The sequence below is a fragment of the Botryllus schlosseri genome, chromosome 9 (assembly GCF_051294905.1).
Source record: "Botryllus schlosseri isolate E-star chromosome 9, Bs_hap1, whole genome shotgun sequence".
In the NCBI taxonomy this organism is placed as follows: Eukaryota; Metazoa; Chordata; class Ascidiacea; order Stolidobranchia; family Styelidae; genus Botryllus; species Botryllus schlosseri.
Window position 1 is genome coordinate 23,167,618 of NC_137244.1, and position 24,445 is coordinate 23,192,062.

General features: G+C 39.2%; 1 protein-coding gene across 2 annotated transcripts in view; it reads left to right on the forward strand.

Moving 5' to 3' along the window:
- Window positions 1–320: 320 nt before the first annotated feature.
- Window positions 321–24,445, forward strand: part of LOC145445978 (uncharacterized) — a 31,354-nt gene continuing 7,229 nt past the window's right edge. Inside the window, exons 1-11 of one of the 2 annotated variants that reach the window (XM_080324159.1) lie at window positions 321–399; window positions 9,606–9,707; window positions 11,594–11,770; window positions 12,728–12,835; window positions 14,792–14,974; window positions 17,691–17,804; window positions 19,851–20,003; window positions 21,265–21,414; window positions 21,969–22,082; window positions 23,226–23,392; window positions 23,450–23,529. In XM_080324159.1, the coding sequence (XP_080180285.1) occupies window positions 336–399; window positions 9,606–9,707; window positions 11,594–11,770; window positions 12,728–12,835; window positions 14,792–14,974; window positions 17,691–17,804; window positions 19,851–20,003; window positions 21,265–21,414; window positions 21,969–22,082; window positions 23,226–23,392; window positions 23,450–23,529 (1,412 nt within the window). In that variant the 5' untranslated portion in view covers window positions 321–335. Of the gene's footprint in view, window positions 400–9,015; window positions 9,168–9,605; window positions 9,708–11,593; window positions 11,771–12,727; window positions 12,836–14,791; window positions 14,975–17,690; window positions 17,805–19,850; window positions 20,004–21,264; window positions 21,415–21,968; window positions 22,083–23,225; window positions 23,393–23,449; window positions 23,530–24,445 lie in introns of those variants that run through there. The other variant, XM_080324158.1, reaches the window with a different exon arrangement.

Sequence of the window (24,445 nt, forward strand, 5' to 3'; positions counted from 1 at the left end):
GGCTCCAGTGTCGAATACTAAAGTGAGGGACTTAATCTTGAGAGTTATCGAGCGTTTTATAAAATGTTGGAACCAGATTTTATTATTGGTGCGAAATTGCTGCCGTTTTCATGGGATTTGAAAAAGCAAGACTTGAAAAGACAGGAAAGCCTATTAATGCAATTTCACCGTTTAGATTTGTTGTGTGAGATGAACCAGTACTGTCTGTGCTATGTCTGTCATAGTATTAGCAGTAACTCATCATGACTTGATTATTCAATTTCAACGAACACATTTTCTGTGGTTGGAGAAGCTATTTAGTCCTGTTAACATTTAAAGTATCAAGAATTGTCAAGATGCCGAAATTCACCAGCAGGAACACGATGAGTTCAAGCTTGTTTGGAACCTTCCAAGCAAAAGGTAATTTATTAATTCACAAGTGTGGTATCCTTATCCAGATCAGGCTTCTCTTGTCGGAAATGGTTTATCATGTGCCTACATGCATTTGCTTGTTGATTGCAGTTGCACAAATGCGTTCTAACGATAGATCAAAAAGAATTTGTTCCTCATACATGGCTTGGTGGCATTTTGTGGTTGATCTCCTGGCGGTGGCGTTCAGTTCAGTATGGTAGATTGATAAATGCCTTATGTTCTGCCCGGGTAAGCTATTGGTATTGAATTTGATGGTTCACTTGCAGTACATCACTGTTCCGGGCTGAGCCATCTTGGGCCATTTGTTGATGATTCAATAATAAGTTAGTAGTCCTGATTATTTCAAATAAAAGTATGCATACTAGATGGGGATAGAGGTAGTGGTAAGTCTGCAGTATTGCAGCAATTGACGAACCTGTTCAATTGGGCCATGTTAACTGTTTGATGATAATCTAATATCAATCATTTCATTGTGTTCTGTCTCAAGTTGGATATGAATTAGTGTCTTGCTATAACATGAGCTGCATGGATACTCAAGCATCGCACTGAAAAGCAAAGCTAAAGATTTGGTGTCACAATTTTGCCATTAATGTAGTGCTCCGGCCGTCATGTAATCTGTAGGAATAGATCTGCCCCTATCCAATTTGACACACCTCGTACAGGTACACATACTGTCAACCTAACTCTTATCAGCTTTCAATATCTGAACTATTTCCTGTGGTATTTTTTAAACAGAGAGAGGGAGAATTCTTTTATTCGTCAACCATGAAATATAGTATAGGCCATATCCACAAACAGTCATGTCCAATAGTATACATATATTTTACACGGTGTAGACTGGGAGACCCGATATGACCGAAGTCTTCTAGGCTGTCTTAGCTAGGTATGTGGTTGCCACAGAAAGAAAGATTGATATCTGCAGATTTGACAGCTGATAAAAGTGTGGAATATTAAAAAATTTTACATGACATTATTTGGCATTCAAGGGCTGGTGTACCTAAATGTCACAACCTTGATACAAGAATGAATAAGGAGGGAAATATCTGGAAAGTATGTCACACGCTGAGCCCAAGGCACTGAAGACTCTGAAGAGGCATAAGAGTTTATGCTATGTTTATTTTGTATTTATCCCTATAGTGGTTGTATATTATAGAACTAGGCACTCTGTCAGCTGTTTTCTTATACCTTGTGACTGAATAATAGCTTGATTAAATGTTTGATATCACTTGCACCATGGAATGAAATGGATAGTGCTAGCTAATTAATATACCTAATCACGTAACCAAAAACCAAGCAGCTGTATAAATTAAACCCCCCAAAATACCTTCAGACACGTGGGAAATATCATGACCTTAGTTTTTTTGCTATAACACTTCTTAGATCATTGAAATCACCATTGGGATTCCTATTATTGCATTGTATTTGTTCTTAGCTTTCATTTGATACCTTACTCAATAAATTTGAAGTATAACTTTACTCACAATTCGGCCCAGAAAATTCCGTCATGCATAACTGATTTCATTGGGGGCCCCACCGTCTCCTTTGACCCATAAACTTTTGGAACATCCAGCATATTATTGTTCACATTCAGAGTTAACGTAACAGTGGTCTCAAAAGCGTTGATTCACCCACGAAAACTCAAGCCCATCATGTATAAAGATTATTGCAAAATGAGTTGTTCAGAAATGCCATTTCAACATGGTTCAATGAATGCAAAAAGTGGTATTTTTCTCACTGCGATAAAATCTCAACCACTCATCCGATTTCGATAAAATCAAGTTTTTCTGATCAGGAGATCAGTGTCTCCCTTTGTGTGCGATTTGAATAAAATCCATGACCATAGGGTTGTCTTTTGATAAACATTTGGTTGATTTGGCATGGAATGACCTACAGCTAATATAATTGGCTTGACTAAACATTAAAAAAAGTCATTTTTTCGATTCGGCCAACATTTTTGTAGTTTGTGGTCCTATTTGGTCTTTTAAACTAAAAGACGGACAGATTGCGAAAAAGGATGACATTTGAGTGGAGGTCATTTCTTGAAATATGAAGACCTATGGTAACCCTACTCTATTGATGCTATGCGCAATTGGGAAGTTTGAAAGTATGGTAGATCCTATGGTTCGAAGCATTTTGTGAAGCCCTATTTTGCTGTGATGAAACTGTCATATGAGTGACTATGCGGCCAGCCACGTAACCGCTACGGAAATTATATTGACCGAGACTTTCAGTTCATAAATATTTTGCACTAAGCACTTCAACAAGTTGTTCCGACTCCTTCCTTTCTCTTCGTTGTATCACAGTTCTTGTGAACTTTTTGATCGAAAGCAATATAAAAATTCTGATGCTGGTGATATCAAGTCCTATCCGAACAATCCATCCGAGAAATGCACATCGTAAAATATTTACGGTTATACATTCAATACTACCAAAATATTGATCGCCGAAGGGTGTAATTCATAAGTTATGATATGCACAACATCAGATATTAGCTGCTGACGATTACCCCTGACGCGCGTCAGCCGAAAATATTGGGTTTCATTTCAATATGAATATACTAACCAATTGTATATAGAAGTTCTGTACCTCCAAGAATCTCATCAGATAATAATACTGAATTTGGAAGTCTGTTGTTGTTGTTGATTATTATTCGATTGTCTTTATGTGCCCAATCTGTGTCTTAGCTTTTGAAGTAGGGGGGGGGGGGGGTTGGGCAATCTGACAAGAAGGTTCCGATCCATATTATGTACTTAATCTATCTAATGTCTTGTGCAGGTATCAACGGCGTAAAACAACCCACGAGTATTCTGCAAATGTAAACATCAATGTATTCGACTCCGATGTATGCATCCATGGATACAGTACCGCCAATCAGCAATCCCTTTGGGATCTGGGATCGTTTTTGAAAACGAAACCTGGAGTTTTGTGCACGGGGGATTTGTTTGATGAAAAAGACAGTTGTTTGGTGAGGTAAATTTTAAATCTGAGGTAAATCGGCAGGTATTTGTTGACCAGTTTGTCGCACTCTGTCCATATTGTACTCGTTACCACAATTAGAACTGGTTATTTGGTTCTGAATCGAGTATTAGGCTTCGCAGCCGTTCAATACCGAGAATGCTATTGCCGAGAAAAACACAACTGACAATTGACACTATTGAGAATGGGCAATGGGTATTGCCGAGAATCCAGCTTACTATAACGGACGTTGTTGAGAAATCTAAACTTGAGAGTTGACACCTAATGGAGTAACGCCGTGATACACATAAACGCGGACACATGCGTTCATGATATGCATTGTGTATATGCTGCTGGGCAAGGAGGTGAGAAATAGCCTTATAAGCAACGTTCCCTCTAATTTTTCACGAGTCTGCGCAAACACGCCAACTCACTGCGCAGGCCGTTGGACAACAGTGCGCAACCAGACCCCCCATAGGGTGATATATCAAACTTCTGGGGGGCTTCGCGCCCCCAGACCCCCCTTAGGCTGTGCGCTTTTGGCCGTTGCTTATCATCTAGATTGGAAGGCCGTTGGGTGGGTGTGACGCCTGAACGCGCGAAGCGCGGAAAATTTATGTCATTCATGATTGCGTCGGTATATTGCTAGCAATTTTTATGCTCTCTCTGCTCACGTAATCAGATTTACCAGCTGAGCTGATCGAGTCAGGTGTGTTGGAAAAGGTATAGGAGCCATAAATAGTAATTAAAGGTCTTCGGGCGTACGTACTTATGTCTTCCGTTTTCACATGCTCCGACAACCATTCCATGTAAAACGGGTCGCACTTCTTTGTTAATTTGGCTTGGTGAAGGGATGAGCATGAGAAACTACCCATTCGTTTTGTCATCATTAAAAGCGATCAGTTTAAACAGTGACAAGCAGAATTAGCGAGTATTGACGCAACGTTGGCCAATGGCCACACAGGCAAGCAGCTAGCCAAAACACTTGTTGCGATATAGATGGACGCTTGTAACCGCAAGTACTATAGACGGCGAATCGTAATTTTGTGCGACCATATGTGACGTCACACTAAATCCGTGTACATACATGGTGACTCATAGATTACTTGTAGACTTAAACACACGATTAACACGAGAACCAACGCACTTCAAATCAATACATGCGATCGATGTAGGCCTACCGCGTTAAAACTTAAAACACTGGCAATACACTAATTACTATCAAGACATACAGTAATTTATATTGATACGAATATTCAAGTCTGACCGAAGCAAGAACAATATTAGCGAATGACCTTATCGACAGAACATTCCCGTTCAAACGAATCGAATAAAATCAAAATTTGTGCTACTGAAAGGCTTATTTAATTCGACTCCCCAGAGTGTGCAGTTGAAGCATATGCCGATAAACGTTTGCAAGGGGATGGATTTTTTCAAAAATATTGGTGCTTGTACTTGCATATTTTGCATATTATCCTTTCTTATCACACGTGATCAGATTGGCCTGATGGAAGTGATGACTTCGAAAATTCACGGCATGTAATTGTACAGTAAATCTTATGCAATGTTCATGCTACGCGAAGAATACTATTCGTTAGTTTCTCGCAGATTAACTTCGAGTTTTGTTAAACCATGTCATTTCGCCATTCCCAGAAAAAGATTGCGCTATTGAAATTATATCAGTATCGCTGACGCGTACGAGACCATACTAAAAGAAAAATCTCTTTCAGGCCCACGTCATTGCAAATTATCATTTCTTCAAAGTGCGCAATAATGTACCTCGGTTTCAGACTTCAACGAGAACACTATCTGGCCTTGGCAATGTCCCCTCTAATTTTTCACGAGTCTGCGCGCTTGCGCGGTACCTTGGAGAACAGTGCGCAACGATTAAAAAAAAGTCATCACTTCATATTTTTTGTGCGCAGCTTCGATTTTCTGTGCGCAGAGACCGTTTCAGCACTGCGCACGTGCGCAGCTTAGAGGGAACATAGCTTATAAGGCTTTCTAATTCGAGCAATGGACGTTATTGAGAAAACATTACTGATTATTATATACACTTTCTCTATCGCAATCGATTGTGGGGCAAAACTGTTAAAACGTTCAGTCAATTTTATTTATGACAGTAGCTATTCGTCTGGTACCGTACGAATCATTTCTCAGGCTATTCGCCCGGCACTGTGTGCCGTGCCCGTAACTATGCACTGGGACAGATTGTCCGACGCATGAGCATGCTACATAATGAAAAAACGACCGATCAGCATGCGTCTCTTTGTCGTTTGGCTTTACAGCCCAAATACCTACCCTGACCCCCACCATAATCCTGATATTAACCCTTATATAAATCTTAACCCTAAACCTAACCCTAATTCTCATTCTAAACCGTACCCGATCTTAAACCCAAATTTTTCCTATATTCTGAAGTGTCGCATGCTCAATTTTCGTATGCCGAAGTGTCACATACTCATGTGTCCTAGGACCATTGGGACAATGTGAGGCTTTCAAGAGACCTTGATTGACTGTCATTTATTCGGTACCCTGGTCTGGTTACTGATCTGTCCCGTATATCCTCTAGTCTAGAATTAATTGTTGTGTCTGGTGTTCAAATCGCCAGTCATGAATCGCGCAATAGCCAGCTTCCCCTTCAATACCAATTCTCTATCATATCTTGCTTTTATCAGCAAAAACTACGGGCTCGAGTCATTACAACGCTGTAACATAAGAGCATGGCGTACGTTGTGTGATCCATCATGTCTGACGATGTGTCGCTAGTCGGTAACCCATCAGATATAATTATAAATGCTATCATTGTGAACCTCCCCGTCATTATGACACTCGGTGTTTTGAATGTCATATTGTTTCGATACTCATTATTTTAATGCCTCCAATGTTGCTGCATTATAGCTGACAGTAACGCTTATTGAGAGTCAGCTCGACTACCGACAAGACCGCGCGACCGCCAAGATAGCGTAATGGTTAAGCGTCTGGCTTCTTGATCGGTAGGTCGTGGGTTCGATTCCTGGCCGGGTCAGACCAAAGACCTGATTAGTAACACTGGTATCCATGGCTTCCCTGCTTGGCGCTCATGCATTACTGGGACAGCATGGAAGGGTGGTGCATGACTTAGAAAGCCGTAAAGACTATATCTGCACTTCCTTGTCCAGCGGCATATGCACATCATGCACTCATGGTATGCATATGCGCAGATCGTGTGTATGTGTATCATGAGTAGGTGTATATGCCGCAAAAACATCAAGGACAAAAATAAACTATGTCCTTTCCGTCCTTTCTGTCCTTTGGTTATTGAGTATCAATATAATATTTTTATGTATTATGAAGTTCTGTACTCATAAGTGTCTTTTAAAGCGGCACTGCGCTTTAAATATAATGCGTGGCTTGAGTGCAATGGGGATTATTTTGTAAATCTTTTAGGCTCAGTTACAATACGGTGGCCTATATCTCGATTTATCTTTAATTTGAGACCATATCATATTTCTTTCTGTCGACAGTGTAACAGTGGTGGGCCGCTTGCATGTCAAAGACGTGACACTTGCGGCTGGTTTGTTGCTGGAGTGGTCTCTTTCGGTCCAAAGTGCCGTGCCTATAAGGGAATCCCTGGAGTTTACACGAGCGTCACTGCTTACGAAAACTGGATTAACAGCGTCACTCGATAAACAAGACAGTCGCGAGACTTTTAACGGTCGTTAGTGCTCAAGCCCTAATCGCCAAGATATTGATTACAATTGTTTGACAATTTTGACTAATCGGATGAAAATGGTGAAATATATGTAATAAATATAGTTATCTGATATTTTGTTGAAGATCTGGATTGTCAATATGGAGCTCGTCGAACTGATTGATAGTAGATATCTAAGTACTTTCTTATCTAATAGGACATACTAGATAGGTTAGTCACATGACATCAAAAAGGAAGCAATTTATTTTTAATCCTGTCGTGAATTGGGCCATTTTAAGTTTATGAGTTTGAGAAAGCATGTCCAGTATCGATATATTCCAACGTCATCGTTAATATATAGTTGCTGCATGAAATGTCTAATAATTTAATAATGATCCATTATCAATTTCATGCCTGTCATTTGTTTAACGATGACTTTCGGCATGGGTAAATTCAATTAGTAGCCTCGATACATATGTGTTTTCAGGTAATACCTTTATTGATTGCTCAAATATTCAAATCTTGATGTGGGGGTGTTCTGCTTCTATCATGCGCAAGCCTTTTCACAAGAAAACAGTGATGGCACATAACATCACAAGGCTGCGAAGTCCTGCAGTAGCCAATTTAAGTTATATATTTGACGCGAATGTGGCCATGATGACTGTTCGCTGGATTGTGACTGTACGGGTACCTTATGTATGTAAAAGAAATGTGAGCGTGAATGGCGAGAAGGTTGAACAGCCTGCTATAGACCACCCATTATTAGGGTCACTTTCATCGACACAATTACCTATCAACGAATCTGTGACTCGTCAATCATGGCATTGGTCTCAATAAACTATCAAAAAAGCTTTTATATTGTTATTTCGCAAATTTGAAGAACCGTTTTATGACATCATTGAATATTCTCCTTAGCTACAGCCTGAATATGTTCTTTATCTCACTTGTGCCATCGTTGTGATACTTATTTTATTTCTCCTTGCTCTGCACAACAAAAACAGATGTATCTTCTAAAATTTCACGACCTAGCAACAAGAATTTAACATTGGTGCAATTTGTGCAGAGTACTTCACACAATAGGCCTAGGGCTGGGAAGACTAATAGCCTATTTTTGTGATTATTCCATGTTTATCCGTTTTGGTGTTTTGATTGCCTCTGGCTATGTGTGTGGGTATTTGATCTATTTCACTGGTTTTGCCTTGGGGTGTTATTGAAATAGAATTTGCAGTATTAGTTTCACTGTAATTTTAGCATCTCCTTACAAATTTACCATGAGCACTTAATGTCAAGTCTTCTTTGACCTTCCCATTTGCTTGTTGTGAAACGTAGCACAAATTGCGTAACTACATTTTTTTAAGAATTGGTTCTTTGCCAGAACTGCTTGTTGCACTTACTGTAAATGGTACCATAGAGCACTTGTATATAGATAACTGAGATTCAGGATAGACAGGACATAGAAATTCCATATTCTATTAATCAGGGTTGATATGAGTTTCTGTCCTCAGAGCAATTGCACAATACTTTGTGTTGTGAAGTAGTCAGAAAATGTATTCAAGTATCACCGGATGTAATGCTAGCGTGACTAAGTAGCCTACTTGAAGATGATGCATGTCAGATTTTTACTGGATCATAAGTTCCAACAGTGCATGATTTCTCAGGAAAAAAAGACTATATGAGTTTATATCATTGTTTCGTGCCAATATTTTAATTGTCAACAATAGGTGTGTGTGATTTGCAAACTATCAACAAAAGTAGTTAAAATATGATGCGCCTGAAAAATAATAAAGTCTTTACTAATTGCTGCAACAGTGTTGTAACTTGTAGCGCCCCAAACGTAAACCTGTACACATGTCAGATGGTTTGCTGTACTGTGTTGTTGTTTGTGTTATGGGAGTTTCATATTAAACCCTGGTTTTGTGTGTATGATGGAAGACTGCTAAATTATCACTTCAGCTATGTATGAAAACCTAGTTTGGTCTTTATTATATTTTTAAATGTTTGTACAACATGTCTGTGAAACAATATAATATATTTGTAATAGTGTTTCTTGTAAAGATGCTGTTACGCGATATACTGCTTGGATTTCAAATTCTGTTACTTAACCATTGCCTGCTTGTATCTTCTCAAGGTTTGTTTTGATTTGATTTTATCAGTGACGCTTAAGTAACTTGATACTACCATTCCCTGTAACATTAGCCACCTCTTACGTACTTTCATCCCATTATTGACAGGCAAGAATGGGTTATTTGGTGGCACTTTAGTAGTACTCCAATACCTTGTTCCCTGTCGTATAAATTTTCTTCAGCTCAATTTATTTTTTATATTACTGGCACATTTGTTTATTAACACCAATATAATTATGATAACTTAACAAATTACTGAACTCCTCCTTTTGCAATGTCAAAATCGCTCAGTATACTCTTATGTAAACGGTGACCCTTGTATGTCATCAAAATGATTCTTATACCTTTCCAATATCGTAATTCGAATTATACAAGACAACACATGCATTGAGATCAGAGCATTTGATATCATATGACAATTGGTTATGAACATCCTATTTTAGGGTGCTCTGATGTACGAACGGACTGTCAACTGAGGAAGAATAATAATCACTGTCCGTGGTTTCGGACCACATGTCCAAAAACTTGTGGATATTGCACCACGGGTGAGTGGTTCCTGTTAGGTGTTTTAGTTATTTTCACTTTGCAAATCGTCAAAGTAATCACAGACCCTCATGAAATGATATCGATTATGTTAGGTTTAGCCATCAAAACACTTGAATTTCAACTCTTTACTGCTAATGACCTAGTAAACCAGGAAAATGTCAGTAGTGACCCACTAAATTCAAGCTATAAAAGCTGAGTTGGTCATCATCATCATCATCATCTTAATGAAATTGCTATCAAATCAATGCACCACAAGATTGCGATATGGGGTGGGCTCCGAAACGACTTGGAGAAGTCTTTTAATCAGACACACACCGTGAAATTGTAATGGCAGCTGGGGTCAGTATCGTCTGGGTAGCAAAATAACTGAACATATTTTCAAAAAGTTTATTCATTGTAGAGTTGCTCGCAAAGATCTAACTTGCGATTATGGAAATAGCCAAATTATGAATGGCCAAATATCCCCTTCACTAAACCTTCTTCGTACGCTGGCTTTGTCAAACAACCGTCAACCAATTTTTTATTCTATCGTGATACATTGATCGTATTCTGTTCCAAGCTGGGCTACACCAGATCCTGCTTACAACGAGAATTATTTGGTGTATGGCTCAAAGGGGCTAGGTAACCCCTCGAATTGGAAAACCAGTCATACACCCAAACTTTGATACTAATGCAGCAATCTTTCTGAAATTTGGACACAAAGGGCTCCGTTGGAAATCCTAACCTTGGGTAAAAATTTGGTGAAAAAAAAATGTCAACTTTTTTGAGTTTTACTGAATTTTAGGATTTTTCAAACTATTTTTTGTGAAATTTTTTCTGGCAAAATTTATGAGTGAAATTTTTTTCTATGTGCACATTATAGAGTCTAATTACCCCGAATTTCCGGGTGAAACTATTTATTTTCAACAAAGGTTATTCTCTGGAGGCGAATTGAAAATTTTCGAAAAAAAACGAAAATTTCGCAAGTTTGTAACATAACAGCTGCAAAGTGCTGAGACCAGCATACTGTTGTTTTGATCTGTTGTAACACATCACTAATTACACCATAGATATCCTCAAAAGCATGAAGATCGACAGCGGCGTGCGTAGGGCTCCAGGGGCTCAGATATTCGCGGCTGTTGTAGCCGAGTTCATAATCAAGGGGGGGGGGGGGGGGGGGGTGGAGTGACTACATAGGCTTATTAAAAATTCAATTTGTGACACTTCGATGAATTCAATCATCATAGTACTAGGGTAGATGTAAGATGACATCTAATACAACATGTATCAACAATAATAAAAAAATTGATATTTTTTTTCAATTTCCTGGGTAGCCTAGCCTTTGAAGGCCACGTGGTTGAAAACCACTGGAATAACAGTAGATTCATTTCTCTTAAGGCAGGCCAAACATACCTATTGAATCATGTGGTTGTGACCAGGTCACCAGTCAATCTCACTAAATCTCACTGATTTTGACTCGAGTCAAGTAGAGTCATTTTCAATTCACCAATGGGTCATAGTGTTAATTTTCGAGTCAGAGTCCAAGTCAATATGTTCACTATTCAGTTTTGATTTCAGTTCGTGTTCAACCATCTTTTTTACCACTCGGATTTGATGATATCGAGTGCGTCACATTAGTAATATGTCAATTTGCTCACTTTTTACAGTTTCTGGCCCTATTTTTAAAGAATCATTACTGGCAGATGAAATACGAACGATGTGGTAACTTCATCAGTATTCGGAGTTACAATGAAATACCTCTCTTGGCCGTCCTAGTCTCGAGCCATAGGACCTGAGTACAAATCGAGTCAATACACAAATTGACTCAAGTTGAGTTGAGTCATTTTCCAACCCTGTTGAATCGACACTTGAAAATGATCTTGCTTCATGAACTCGAATCTCACAGGAAACGGAGGTAATACGCCTACTCCTACGTGGAACCGGTGGTCAGGTTGGGGAGCGTGCTCAAAAAAATGTGACGGCGGATCCCAATCTCGAAGGAGAACATGCTCACAGTCAGGACGGTGCCCGGGGTCATCTACACAGTCGCGTTCATGCAATCAGCAAGCGTGCGTTGTCGCAGGTCTGACTTACGTCATTCTGTCATTTCAATAGCGGATCTTTTTTCAAAAATTTCACATCCTAGAAGCTGAATTTTATCTTCGGTGAAGTTTGCTCCGAGTACGTCACATGTCGAACCTAAGGCTGGAAAGACCAATGGTCTATTTTTATGTTTTTTATCCATTTTACTGTCGATTCTTGGTATTTGTGTAGGTATTTAATCAATTTCACTTGATTTGAGTCAGTGCATTATTGACATCAAATTTGTCATATTAGTATCACTTTAATTTTAACATCTACACACAAATTTACCAGAATGTCTCAACATCAAGACTGCTTAGTCCTTCCCCATTTGCCTTTGCCTATTATGAAATGTAGGAGAAACAAATCTTATGAAATCCGCAGATGAACATACTGAAAATGCTACCATAAAGCAATGATGTATGGATAACTGAGATGCAGCAAAGATAGGACATAGAAATTACAGATTGTATCAATCAGGGGACATGGGTTTTGGCTTCAGTGCACCTGCTCAATACGTTGTGTTATAAATTGAGTTGGTTTCGAGAGCAGTCAATAAAAGTATTCAAGTACTATGGAAAGCATTCCTTGCCTGACGAATTGAAAATATTTACTAGTCGATAAGCTGTTACCGGGCGCAATTTCCGATATCATTTCACTGGAACTATTGTGCCAAGGAAACAATTTGACTCGTCAAAACGATTATATTAGAATCTCTGGCGCCGATTTCTGATGATCAAAGTATATATGAAATCCTTATTCATCGCTCATAATATTTTGAAAGGTTTGTACAGTATGATTTATAAAACGATGTAATATTTTCGTTGGGGTGGTTCTTGCAAAGATGCTGCCGCGACACACTCTACTACTTAGTTTTTACATATTGCAAATTATTCAAGACAACACACCCATTGATATCCCAATCACTGGACTATTGTTATGCATCATCCTATTTTAGGGTGCTCTGATGTATGGACAAATTGTGAACTGAGGGAGAAGTTATTGCAATGTCGATATTCAAGTGTGCAAAGAAATTGTCAAAAAACTTGTCGACAGTGTGATGCTGGTGAGTGTTTTCTGTTCGTTATTTAGCAGTTTCTCACTCGGTAGGTCGTCACAGGTCCCCGTCTATTTTAAGTTTAGCCACGTAGAAAAATTTGTCGCCTCCCTCTCTGCAACTGGTCCGTAACTGATCGAATAAATTTAATGCTGGTCAGCCTTCAGGATTACCAGACCACAACCTAAGCTATCAATCTCGCGTTCGGCCACATGCCACATGATTGTGTCGCTTGCCTTTTATATTCTCTGCTTTACTTTTCATTCAGTGTGCATGCCTCTTCTCTGCTTCGCTTAGTCCAAGGTGGTTGCCTGATCTCAAACACTACTCCAAGTCGTTTCGACACCTTCCTATCTTTTCATTGTATCGCAGTGTTGTTGTGTTTTGAAATGATGAAAATATTAATAAACTGATACTGATACTTCAAAAAAATGTTGAAAAGAGCAATCCCAAAGCATAGCTCGATGGCATGGAAGCTTATGACGGCTGAGAGACCCCTCAAATATGACATTAGGCATACACAGATTAATAATTACAAGCTACGAGTAAATCACACGAAGCGTGAAAATGTTTTCAGTTGAATAAAGGTTCACAATGTAGAACCTATCACAGTTTGTTTGCAAATGAGAACCTCCAAATGTTCGAGGCTCACACACCGAACACAAACATGAACCTCACCTTCTAAACATCGCTAGTAATAAAGATTATTGTCTTGGTTGAAACTCGGAAGTTTCGTTATAAATTAGGCTCATTCCAAGCTCAAGAAACATACATCTCTCTTAGATGCTTTCAGATGCTTTCACGCCCCCGGTTTAAAAGCCACTGACATAGAAGGTTGATTTTCAACTCGATACCGCTCATTCTAGATATCAGTGGTGGCGTACTCAATTCCTGCTATAAAACACAGAACCATTAGTTTTTTGAAGTACTCAAGTAGATATAACCTACCTACATTACTTAGTCAAGTGGTTACGTTTTCGAACTATTCATTAATACTTTACAGTATTTAAACCAAAATTACTTTTTATTTCCTTCTATTTTAGACTTATTAAAGTAGAAATGAGTTTTTGGATAAGTTCGCAACCCATTTTATGAGGGACATTGTCCTGGCGACTAGGCCAAATAGACTCGTAACAAGTGACGATAATTTTTAATTCAGTCATTTTGGGTTACTCACGAATATGCATCTTGTAATTGCGAATGTATGCTACCTCGAGTAATCGCTTCAAGTGTGTGACCCTGTGATAAAGCCTACCTTTTTCAAGTATCTACCCGAGTAGCCAGGTATCGTCTTCTACTTCAATATGATGTAGTTGGGGCACATTTTTGAACTGTGTGTTCTACTTGTTATTGGGTAGTGATAAGCTAGCAGTCTATGGCGGTACTTTTGCTTGAGGCCAAACATACCCTTTGAATCGTACGTTTGTTATCAAGTCACAAGGTTCCGAGACACAAGTAAATCTCCATCAATTTCACTGGTTTTGACTCAAATTGAGTCGAATCCTTTTCAATTCACCACCAAGCTCAAATCGAGGAGCAGAGACTCAAGTCTGGGTCATAGTGTCAAGACTCGAGTCAGAGTCCAACTCATTATGTTCACTATTCAGTCTCGAGTTCAGGTCATGTTCAACCCACTTTTTTACCACTCTGAGGAGGTGATATCGAATGCATCGCGTTCATTATATGCTTATTTGCTCACTCTGGACAGTTTCTGGCCCTTTATTTAAAGTACCATTACTGATACACGAAATACGAACGATGTAGTAACTTCATTATTATGCGGAGTTACAATGAAGTGCAAGTCTCGACTGTCTTAGTCTCGAACCATATGACTCGGTTGAGTCACGTACAAGTACTCGATTACAAATCGAGTCGATACACAAATTGTCCCAAGTCAAGTCATTTTCCAACCCTGTTGAATCGACACTTGAAAACAATCTTGCGACATGAATTTAACTCTCACAGGGAACGGAGGTGGTACGCCTACTCCTACTCCTACATGGAACCGGTGGTCGGGATGGGGAGCGTGCTCAAAAAAATGTGACGGCGGATCCCAATCTCGATCAAGAACATGCTCACAGCCAGGACGGTGCTCGGGGTCATCTACAGAGTCACGCTCTTGTAATCAGCAAGCGTGCGTTGTCGAAGGTTTGAATAACGACATTGGGTCATTTCAATAGCAGATCTATTTTCGAAAATTTCACAAGCCAGAGACAAAAATTTTGAATTCAGTGCAGTTTACGCCAAGTACTTCAAATGTTAAACCAAAGGCTGGAAGATCAATAGTCTGTTTCTATGATCCTTTTTATATCCATTTAATTGTTGATTCTAGGCATGTATGTAGGTATTTAATCAATTTCAATTGATTTGACCCTGTGTATTATTGGCATCAAATTTGCCACATCTGTTACACTGCAATTTTAGCATCTACTTACAAATTGACCAGGACGTCTCAACATCAAGTCTGCTTAGTCCTTCCCCTTTGCCTATTATGAAATGCAGGAAAATAGTAACAATTAGTATAAATATAAAATAGAAATCCTCATATCGAACATATTAAAAATGCTACCAGAAAGCAATCATGTATTGATGACTGAGATCATAGTGTGCTATATGGTGTGGACACAGCGAGAGTGAACGGCTCACTGCATTTGGGTTATGTCATACTTTCCATTTGAACAAAGGCAACTTTACAGACATTTTTGACCGGCTTGGCGAGCGCAAAATTCGATAAAACGGGTATTAATGGAAAGCTGCTGCTGTACTGATTACGAAAATATAAATTTTATTCTGTTCATGGTCCTGGAACCCCCTAAAATCAACCTAGTAATTGGCATTGGGATCGAGTTTTGGCATTGTGACGATGGGCATAGGGCATAGAAATTGCAGGTTTTATTATTTAGGTGACATGAGTTTTATCCTCTGTGCGATTGCACAGGACGTTGCGTTTTAATTTGAGCTGGTGGTCGAGGTAGTCAAGGAAGTATTCATTCAAGTATTCATTCTCCTTTGACAATTTTGTGATGATAAAAGTATATATGAAATCCTTATTCATCGCTCATAATATTTGGAAAGGTTTGTACAGTATGATTTATAAAACAATATAATATTTCCGTCGTAGTAGTTCTTGCAAAGATTCTCCGGCGACAAACTTTACTACTTGATTCTTTAAATATGGTACTTTAGTCTTGAAGGTTGTGTTTTCTAATGACATTGTTGGGGTTTTATAGAATGGGTGGGTCCAAGTAATGTAATTTGACCATTACACATGAGATTAGTTAGCTTTTACGAATAGTAAGTACCAGCTATTTAGTTGTAGTTCGAGCCTTTGTCCTCTGAATTTCTTGTCCTCGGTACTCTTGATTGTTTTGACATTGCTGGTCCAGTTTATATGTGCTATGCTATGTTTAATTATAGCTATTTTATCATGGCAATGAACTAATTCAGGGGTGGGCAAACTACGGCCCTGGGGGCCGCATGCGGCCCGCAACACCGTTCTGTGCGGCCCGCGAGAGTCTAAAGAAACTTTTTAAAAATATTGATAAAATGCGTACAAAAAATCGAACTAATGCAGGGACTTGATTAAACTTTTCTTAGTATATTTCAACATGATGATTCTAAGACAGTGATTCTCAAACTGGTGAGCACGACCCCCCTGGGGGCGTGAAAGCATCTGAATGGGGGCGCGAAGCTGAGCTCGACTGAAAAAAATTTGCGCGCTTCGCGCGATTTACATCCAATTCATAGTTGTTGCTCTGTATTTAGTCTGAATTACATATTTTAAAATCTCTCATCCACAGTCGTAACCCTCCATGCCATCAAACTACCCGTTAGGTTTGCTAGCATCCTAGTTGCGTTTTGTGCTATGACGATAAGGGGGCGCGAAATCATTCACCATCATAAGGAGGGGGGCGTGTCTTAAAAAGTTTGAGAACCACTGATCTAAGGTAAATACTTAATATCACAGCGGGATAGCTGCAACGAGATTGACATAATTTGGATCACCAGTGGGATTTCAGATTGGCCACTCCATTTTTAATTACTTCAGTCATGTATATATATGATTCGGGCGTGTCTTAGGTAGATTCGTTGTCTGTATGCGTAGGATGGGGGTATTTATATTTTATCTACACTCTACACATAGTAGAAGCGTGTTTGAAGCTAACAGGGTTATGATGCTGTCAGCATTGTGTGTCCTGGAACGGAATCAAAAGTGGAATTAGTAAATCTATGAACAGATCGCTGCTCACAGATTTAAACTTCAATCCTGTTCTAAGAATCGGGCCGACCGACTTTCATCTCTATAGTTTTGACAAATTGTTTATTGAGGTCCGCCAGCCTATGAAATCTCGCTACTATATGTTTCTGACGCGTGTGCGTCAAAGCAATGTTTGGCTTGTTTTAAATAAGCACATATATTATCTCCATGTCCTCACTATATAATCAAATATCAATATTGCGTTTTGGCTTATAATCCCAATTTTTGAAGAGCTTCTTGGAGGTACAGAACTTCAATATACAATTAAATAGTATATTCATATTGAAATGAACCCGAATATTTTCGGCTGACGAGTGTCAGCCGAAAATATTCGGGTTCATTTCAATCCCAATTTTATATAGTGCGGCCCGCGAATGAATTCAGATGTTGAATGCGGCCCGCGAGCTCAAAAGTTTGCCCACCCCTGAACTAATTAGTGAAATTGACATTTGCGAAAATGACTAAGTGTACTTTTCTTTGTAAAATATTACGCTTTTGTGTCATTAAATGATTTTTTGTGACTTTCCAATATTTCATATTATTTAGGACAACACACTTATTGAGATGCCAATCACTGGACTATTGTTAAGCATCATCCTATTTTAGGGTGCTCTGATGTATGGACAAACTGTGAACTGAGGGAGAAGTTAATGCAATGTCGATATTCAAGCGTGCAAAAAAATTGTCAAAAAACTTGTCGACAGTGTGATACTGGTGAGTGTTTTCCGTTTGATACTTAGCAGATTCTCACTCGGTAGGTCGTCACTGGTCCCCTTCTATTCTAAGTTCGACCACATCGAACAGTGGTCCTCAAGCTTTTTAGACACGCCCCCTTGATGATAGTGAAAAATTTCTCGTCTCCCTTACCGCGCCTCCCTTCTACAACTGGTCAGTAACTGATCGAATAAATTTTATACTAGCCAGCCTTCAAGATTACGGGACCACGACCTAACATATCGATCTCCCCTTCCGCCACATGCCACCCAATTGTGTTGCTTGCCTATTATATGCCTAGGCCAAGGTGGGTGTCTGATCTCAAAGACTACTTCAAGTTGTTTCGACAGATTCCTATCTTTTCATTGTATCACAGTTCTGTTGTGTTTTGAAATGATGAAAATAATAACAAACTGATACTGATACTGATACATCGAAAAAATGTTAAAAAGAGCAACTATAATGTTTGCAATCATTAAGCGTGGCGTGGTTGCATGGAAGCTTGTTACTGCTAAGAGACTCCTCAAATATGACAATCGGCTCACACAGATTAATAATTACGAGCTACGGGGAAATCACCCGAATCGCAAAAATGTTTTCAGTTGAATAAAGGTTCACAATGTAGAACCAATCAGGGTTCTTTTGCGAATGGGAACCGCCAAATGTCCGAGTCCAACTAGACATGAAGATAAGTAGGACAATTCTAACATTAGGCGTGAAAAACCTAAATTACATGCATGATGGCAAATTTTGTCAAAATTAGGTTATTTAAGGTGAAAAAATATCAAAATTTTGATTTATTCAGGTCAATATCTTTCATTTTTTGGTAAAAATACCTACATATGACATAACCTGATTGTAGTTCTGACTCTACCACAGTGGCTCTGAACCCGTGTCCCACCGGATACTAGGGCTTCCATGAGCCAGTCTCAGGGTTTCCGTGGAGGCCGGTACACACACTGCACTCACACACATCATCTGTGATGGTACACCCGTCTTGGTCCTCAGTGGTTGCAGCCTATTACTCCCGAACGGTATCGGTAGTCGAATTGTGACTTTTGTGGTTGTACTTCGTGTGAAGTGGTGTACATGGCAAAGGTTAGGGTACAAAACCTTAACCCCAACTTTCTAAAATGCTAAATCCACCTTCAATATTTATAGCTCATTTGTAACTAAGCAATTGGTATCGTGCTGTTGCGGTTCAATTGAAGAATATGATGACACTCACCAAGGTGAAGCCTCGCCTTTATGGTATCTAAATGGAAACACCAGTGGTCGAACTGATTTTTAATAAATATTTATGGTATTAATTTCATTTTGAGCAAAAATTTTATGGTTTCATTATCGAATATCCGAACTGACTGCAAGCATCGCAAATGAATGGGCATTGTCCATATTATATGCACACTTGTGCTATGACCTGTTGGGAATTGTGCGGGTGAGTGAAACAAATCAATAGAGTGGTTAATACTGCGTGATTATTTATTCCTTTTGAAGGTAGCAAATGGAGACCTAAATTATGTAGCTATGACCTTGATGTCATATGTACTCTCCAGTAAATAATAGTATAATTTTCTCATCAGTAACGAACATCACGATAATGATGAATCAACTTCAAACTGTACGAAAGAACATACTGTGAAATAGCCACTGTCAAAAATATGGCCCGGTTGTAACCAAGTCACAAGTCTATCTCATCTTGTAGTTACAACTGTTCAAGTACTTAAGTAAGTAATTATGACTCAAACCAATTCGAGTCATTTTCAATTCATCACCAAGTAAAGCCCGAGTTTAAGTCTGGGAGCAGCGGATCGATTATGAGTCATCGTGTTCAGACTCAAGTTCGAGCCATTGTGTTTTCCGTTCAGTGTCGCGTCATTAAGAAAATGACTCGTGTCAAGTCGAGTCATTAAAACTCTGCGCTCCAATTATTATTATAGTTAAGAAATCATATTAGGCGGTGCTCAATTATAAATCCAATCATTCAAGCACTCAATCTTGATCAAATAGATTGGGAGCTGTTTGATGCAGTTGTTTATGTTCCACGATCAGGTGTAGGCGAATGGGGTCGATGGGGAGATTATGACAAGTGCACTAAGACGTGTGATCGTGGGACAAAATCTCGTACACGGACGTGTTCAATACCAGGCACTTGTCCCGGAGACGACAGGGAAACGATAACTTGTGAAATACAGCCGTGTGAAGGTGAGTGCGGGAAGATGATTTGTAAGGTATTATTATCAGTTGCGCAACAAGTACGATGACCGATCGCTCCATATCCTCATAATTGAAACGGAAATCATTTTATATGATGTATGTATCCCTCGTATCAGTTTAATAATAATTTTATCACACCAAAAGAATGGGATGCCGTACGTCAGGGTTGTAACCAAGTCGCAAGGTTACGTGGCACAAGTCAATCTCACTAGCATAGTTCTGACTCGAATCAAGTCGAGTCGTTATCAATTCACCACCGAGTCAAGTCCAAGTCAGCTAGTAGAGGGTCGAGTCCGAGTCAATAGTGTTTTGACTCGAGTCCAAGTCATTATGTCCCTGTTCAGTTTTCAGTTTAATCCGGTTCAAAATACTTTTTTCAACTCTACTCGACTGATATAGAATGGCTCGAATTAGTGATGTAGCAATTTTCTTCAGTCTTAACAGATTCTGGTACTATTTTCCAAGAATCAGGTCCGATAGGCGAAATACCGCTAATGTGGTAACTTACTATTCTTCGAAGTTATAATGAGATGTCTGTCTTGGCCGTTCTAGTGTCGAGTCAATGTCTTGGTTCGAGTTGTGCGCAATGACTTGAGTAGCAGTCGAGTCTATACAAAAATTGACTCGAGTCGAGTCATTCTACGCATTTGAGAATATGACTGGAGTCGAGTCACCAAAAAATCGTGACTCGAGTCATTACAACCCTGCCGTACGTTTTGCATCGTTTCGTGTGCTAATCAATGTGTCAAGTTAGGGGTCAAGTTAGGGGTCAAAGATGGGGTCAAGGTGCTAAGTTACATAGTCCAGCCCACATCACTCGTAATAATAATCGTCAAATTCTTTGATGCCAGACTTGAATGGCTAGATAATTTTAGTTCTAGTTGTATAACTAGGCTAAGTAGAGCGAAATGCCGTAATTTTTGAAATGTTGCTTTGCTGTAATTCTACTTCAAATCTAATTGATGAAATGTTTCTATGTTCGAATTTTAATTATAATCTAATTTCAGGTTTTCTCATACTTTTGATGTGAACTAAAATATATTCAATTTCCCAATTTTCACGAATTCAGTAATTCTTGTTCTAATGTAATTTGGAAAGATGTGTAGATATGGGTATAATTCATGTCGAATTCGGAATAAACTGTACACTAGCTATAATTCCGATTCTAATATAATTTGTGGAAACTGGAAATTTTCCAATTCTTTAACTCTGTTTGAAGCCTCATTATCATTGATTTTTTTCGTACAAGCTGACTGGGACACTTGGACTCAGTGGACTGTTTGTGACAAACCGTGCGGTACCGGTCAGCAGAGCAGAACGAGAACTTGCCCGGTGTCGGAACGATGTGTGGGCGATTCGCAGCAGTCACGCGAATGTAACAAGGACCTGTGCCAGACTAGTATGTGTTTATTGCTACATTCCATCCTTAAAAATGGAACTCCTCTGTGCCACGTAGGCTACATTTGTTTTTGTTTCCTGAAAACTGCAAAATTTGTGTTCCATGCCAAACGTATAGCTGTGTGAGGTGTTAGTTCTAGATCTCCGCAATTCTCAACATGCTAAAATAAATATAGGTGTCGTACAGAACTAGGTGATTAAAATGCTCTTTGAAAGACGTATCTATATGATTGTTCCACTATCATTGTCAAGAAATTCATCGGATATGGAAGACCGGTTGTTCAAGACGCAGTTTGGTTCACAACTGGGGTATTCAGCAGTCAGTCGTGTACCAGACTGTGAGAGACGCGAAACGCCAATCCTTATCAAAATAGCAAATGTTATTGATTGTTATCATAGTTTGTAGTCCGAGTAAACTGATTCACATATCAGTCCTTTATCCTTATATAGATGTAACTTATGTGGTCCTTTCAAAGGCGGGAAGAACATAGAAATGACAACGTACCAGATATTCAATATGTTAACTTATAGGCAATATGTGGCTGTGTTACGCAGGTGGCTGGTCGGACTGTTCTGTAACTTGTGGTCATGGAATTGAAAAGAGGTTGATTGCTTCGACTGGACTATATGAGACTAGACCTTGCAAGGCCGATAAAGACTGTGCTACTGGTAATATGCATTCACTTTTAATAATATCATTGACCGTAGGTAAGACAAAACAATTTGAGTACTAAAATTATATGTCTCTTTCCACTGAGAGTTTTAAATCGACATGTTAGCGGAAATTACATTTATGTGAAGTCGTGATCAACCTACAACATTGTCACAAGGTCCAGTGCAGTGGGTGTGGTCGCAAAAATACAAAATTATCTTTATGTGGTTTAGAACTGAACTTGTGTCATGAGGGGTGAATAATCCTGAGATATTGTTCATCAAGGTTCAGGTGCCTGTCTCGTATGTGAATTACTAAACTGCAGAAATGTTCTACTACAAGTCGTGTTTTAATATCCAAGTCACGTAAACTCAGAAATTGAATTCAAGTAAATTAATGGTATGAAACGTCACGTCACAAAACTACTAGAATTTCACACTTTAAAAATGCCAAGTTCTGCTTAAAGCAGAATGTCTAGTCAAGGACCAAAAATCATGATCTTTGAACATGATGTTGCAAACCATGCATTATACCATTGTCATATTTTGGAGCTGACGTCATTCGGAATATTTGAGCATTAAAGACCCATATGTTACGTCTAACTCTGGGGCAGCCATCTCAAAACGGCTGTCAGGCCACTTTTCAAATTTTGTAGAGACCGCGGGCCGCAAGAATGCTATATCAAGACAAAAGAGGCTACACCGTTTAACAACCACGTTCCTAAAACTTTACGTCTCTACAACGCTGTGTTCTCTAACATGGGCAACGGGCATAGTTACCACAAAAGAAAGAAACAGCACAATGTCAATCGGTTCAGGATTCGTCAGTTTGTCATTTATTGAAATATTTTCAGGTCAAAACACAGATTATGATATGAGGAAGGGTGTCGAAACGAGTTGGAGTATTCTTTTGAACAGATAGCTACCTTGAATTGAAGCATGTAAATAAGAGGCTCGCTCACTGGATGAATAGTAATAAAAGATAACATTAAAGGACAAGCAATGGAATTCAATGTGGCATGTGTCGATAGGCTGGGTTGAAATGTCCTATCTCGGTCCGTTACCTTCAGGTCTGATTAGGATTTAATACAGATTTGTAGAACAAGCCTGTTAAATACTTGAAAGATTTTTGCATGCTAATGCTTCACATCATTCCGACAGTATCGTGTCCAAACGGCCAAGAACGGCGATTCAAGAACCCGTCTCAATGCTGCGTAAAGACATCGCCGTTTGGCAACTGGTGCGATAGGCCCGCGGCGAGAAGTTACGAATACAGTCGCAGAATCATTGGCGGTGACGATTCGATACGAGGGGATTTTCCATGGATGGTATGTCGATGCGGTGTACTAATCTGTAATCGCAACTAACTACTACTTCTTAAACAGGCGTTATTCAATGCTTTGGATTACTGTGGCGGAGTCGTGATATCGAAGAAATATATCTTGACTGCAGCTCATTGTGTGCAGTAAGAATATTATTTATGACTTTCTCATGGCATTAAGTCTAAAATAGTGGATCTTGACCTTTAGTAACCTGGGGAACACTTACGTGAACCTTCGCGAACCCCAAAATATTCCTGAATCATAAAACATCTAGGACATATAACATATATCTAACTACGCATCTAATATATTACTATAGATAAGTGGTGCACAAAATGAGTACAAAGCTATAAAAATGTGATTTCACGCAAAACTAGAACAATATGATGAATATTTATTTCAAATCAGTGTTACTTGTTTTGTTTCCTTGTATTGTTCGGTCGAAACGCAACAGTGTGATACCAGTTGGTTAATTCCGAACAAGCTAATACATATTGCAGATAGAATCGGCATATTAGAATGAGGGGGTTTCAGCTTCGAGCCAAACCTACCCTGGGTATCCACTGCACACGATGTACGATGGCCAATGCATGCATGTTATCACGAATCATAAATGTATGAGTAGAGTGTGTCAGTGGGACCTGTGACTCTGGCTCAGCAACCACTGGTCTAGAACCTTTGAACCTCGGAACATTAAACTTTCCGTGATTTGATTATATCACCAGGATTGATGCCTGACACAGTGGCGAACTGCTGTTTTGGCAGGGTGCATGTAATACAACATCGTTAGGCTCAGACCTGCTGTGTACATTGACGAAACTTTCTGAAATGATGACAGCCGCCCAGAAAAAATACGTAACCGATGGATAACCGAACATGAGTATGAAGACTTCTTTTGGTGGTCATAGCTGATTGAACTCGCATTCAAGATGTTAGTGGTCCAAGACTGTTTTCAAAATTGCAAGTTACGCCGCTGACTGAAGTCAAAGTGGAATTGGTATTACAAATCTGTGCAAAACTTCATTTATAAGCTATCTTTCGCGATCATGATATAAGGGC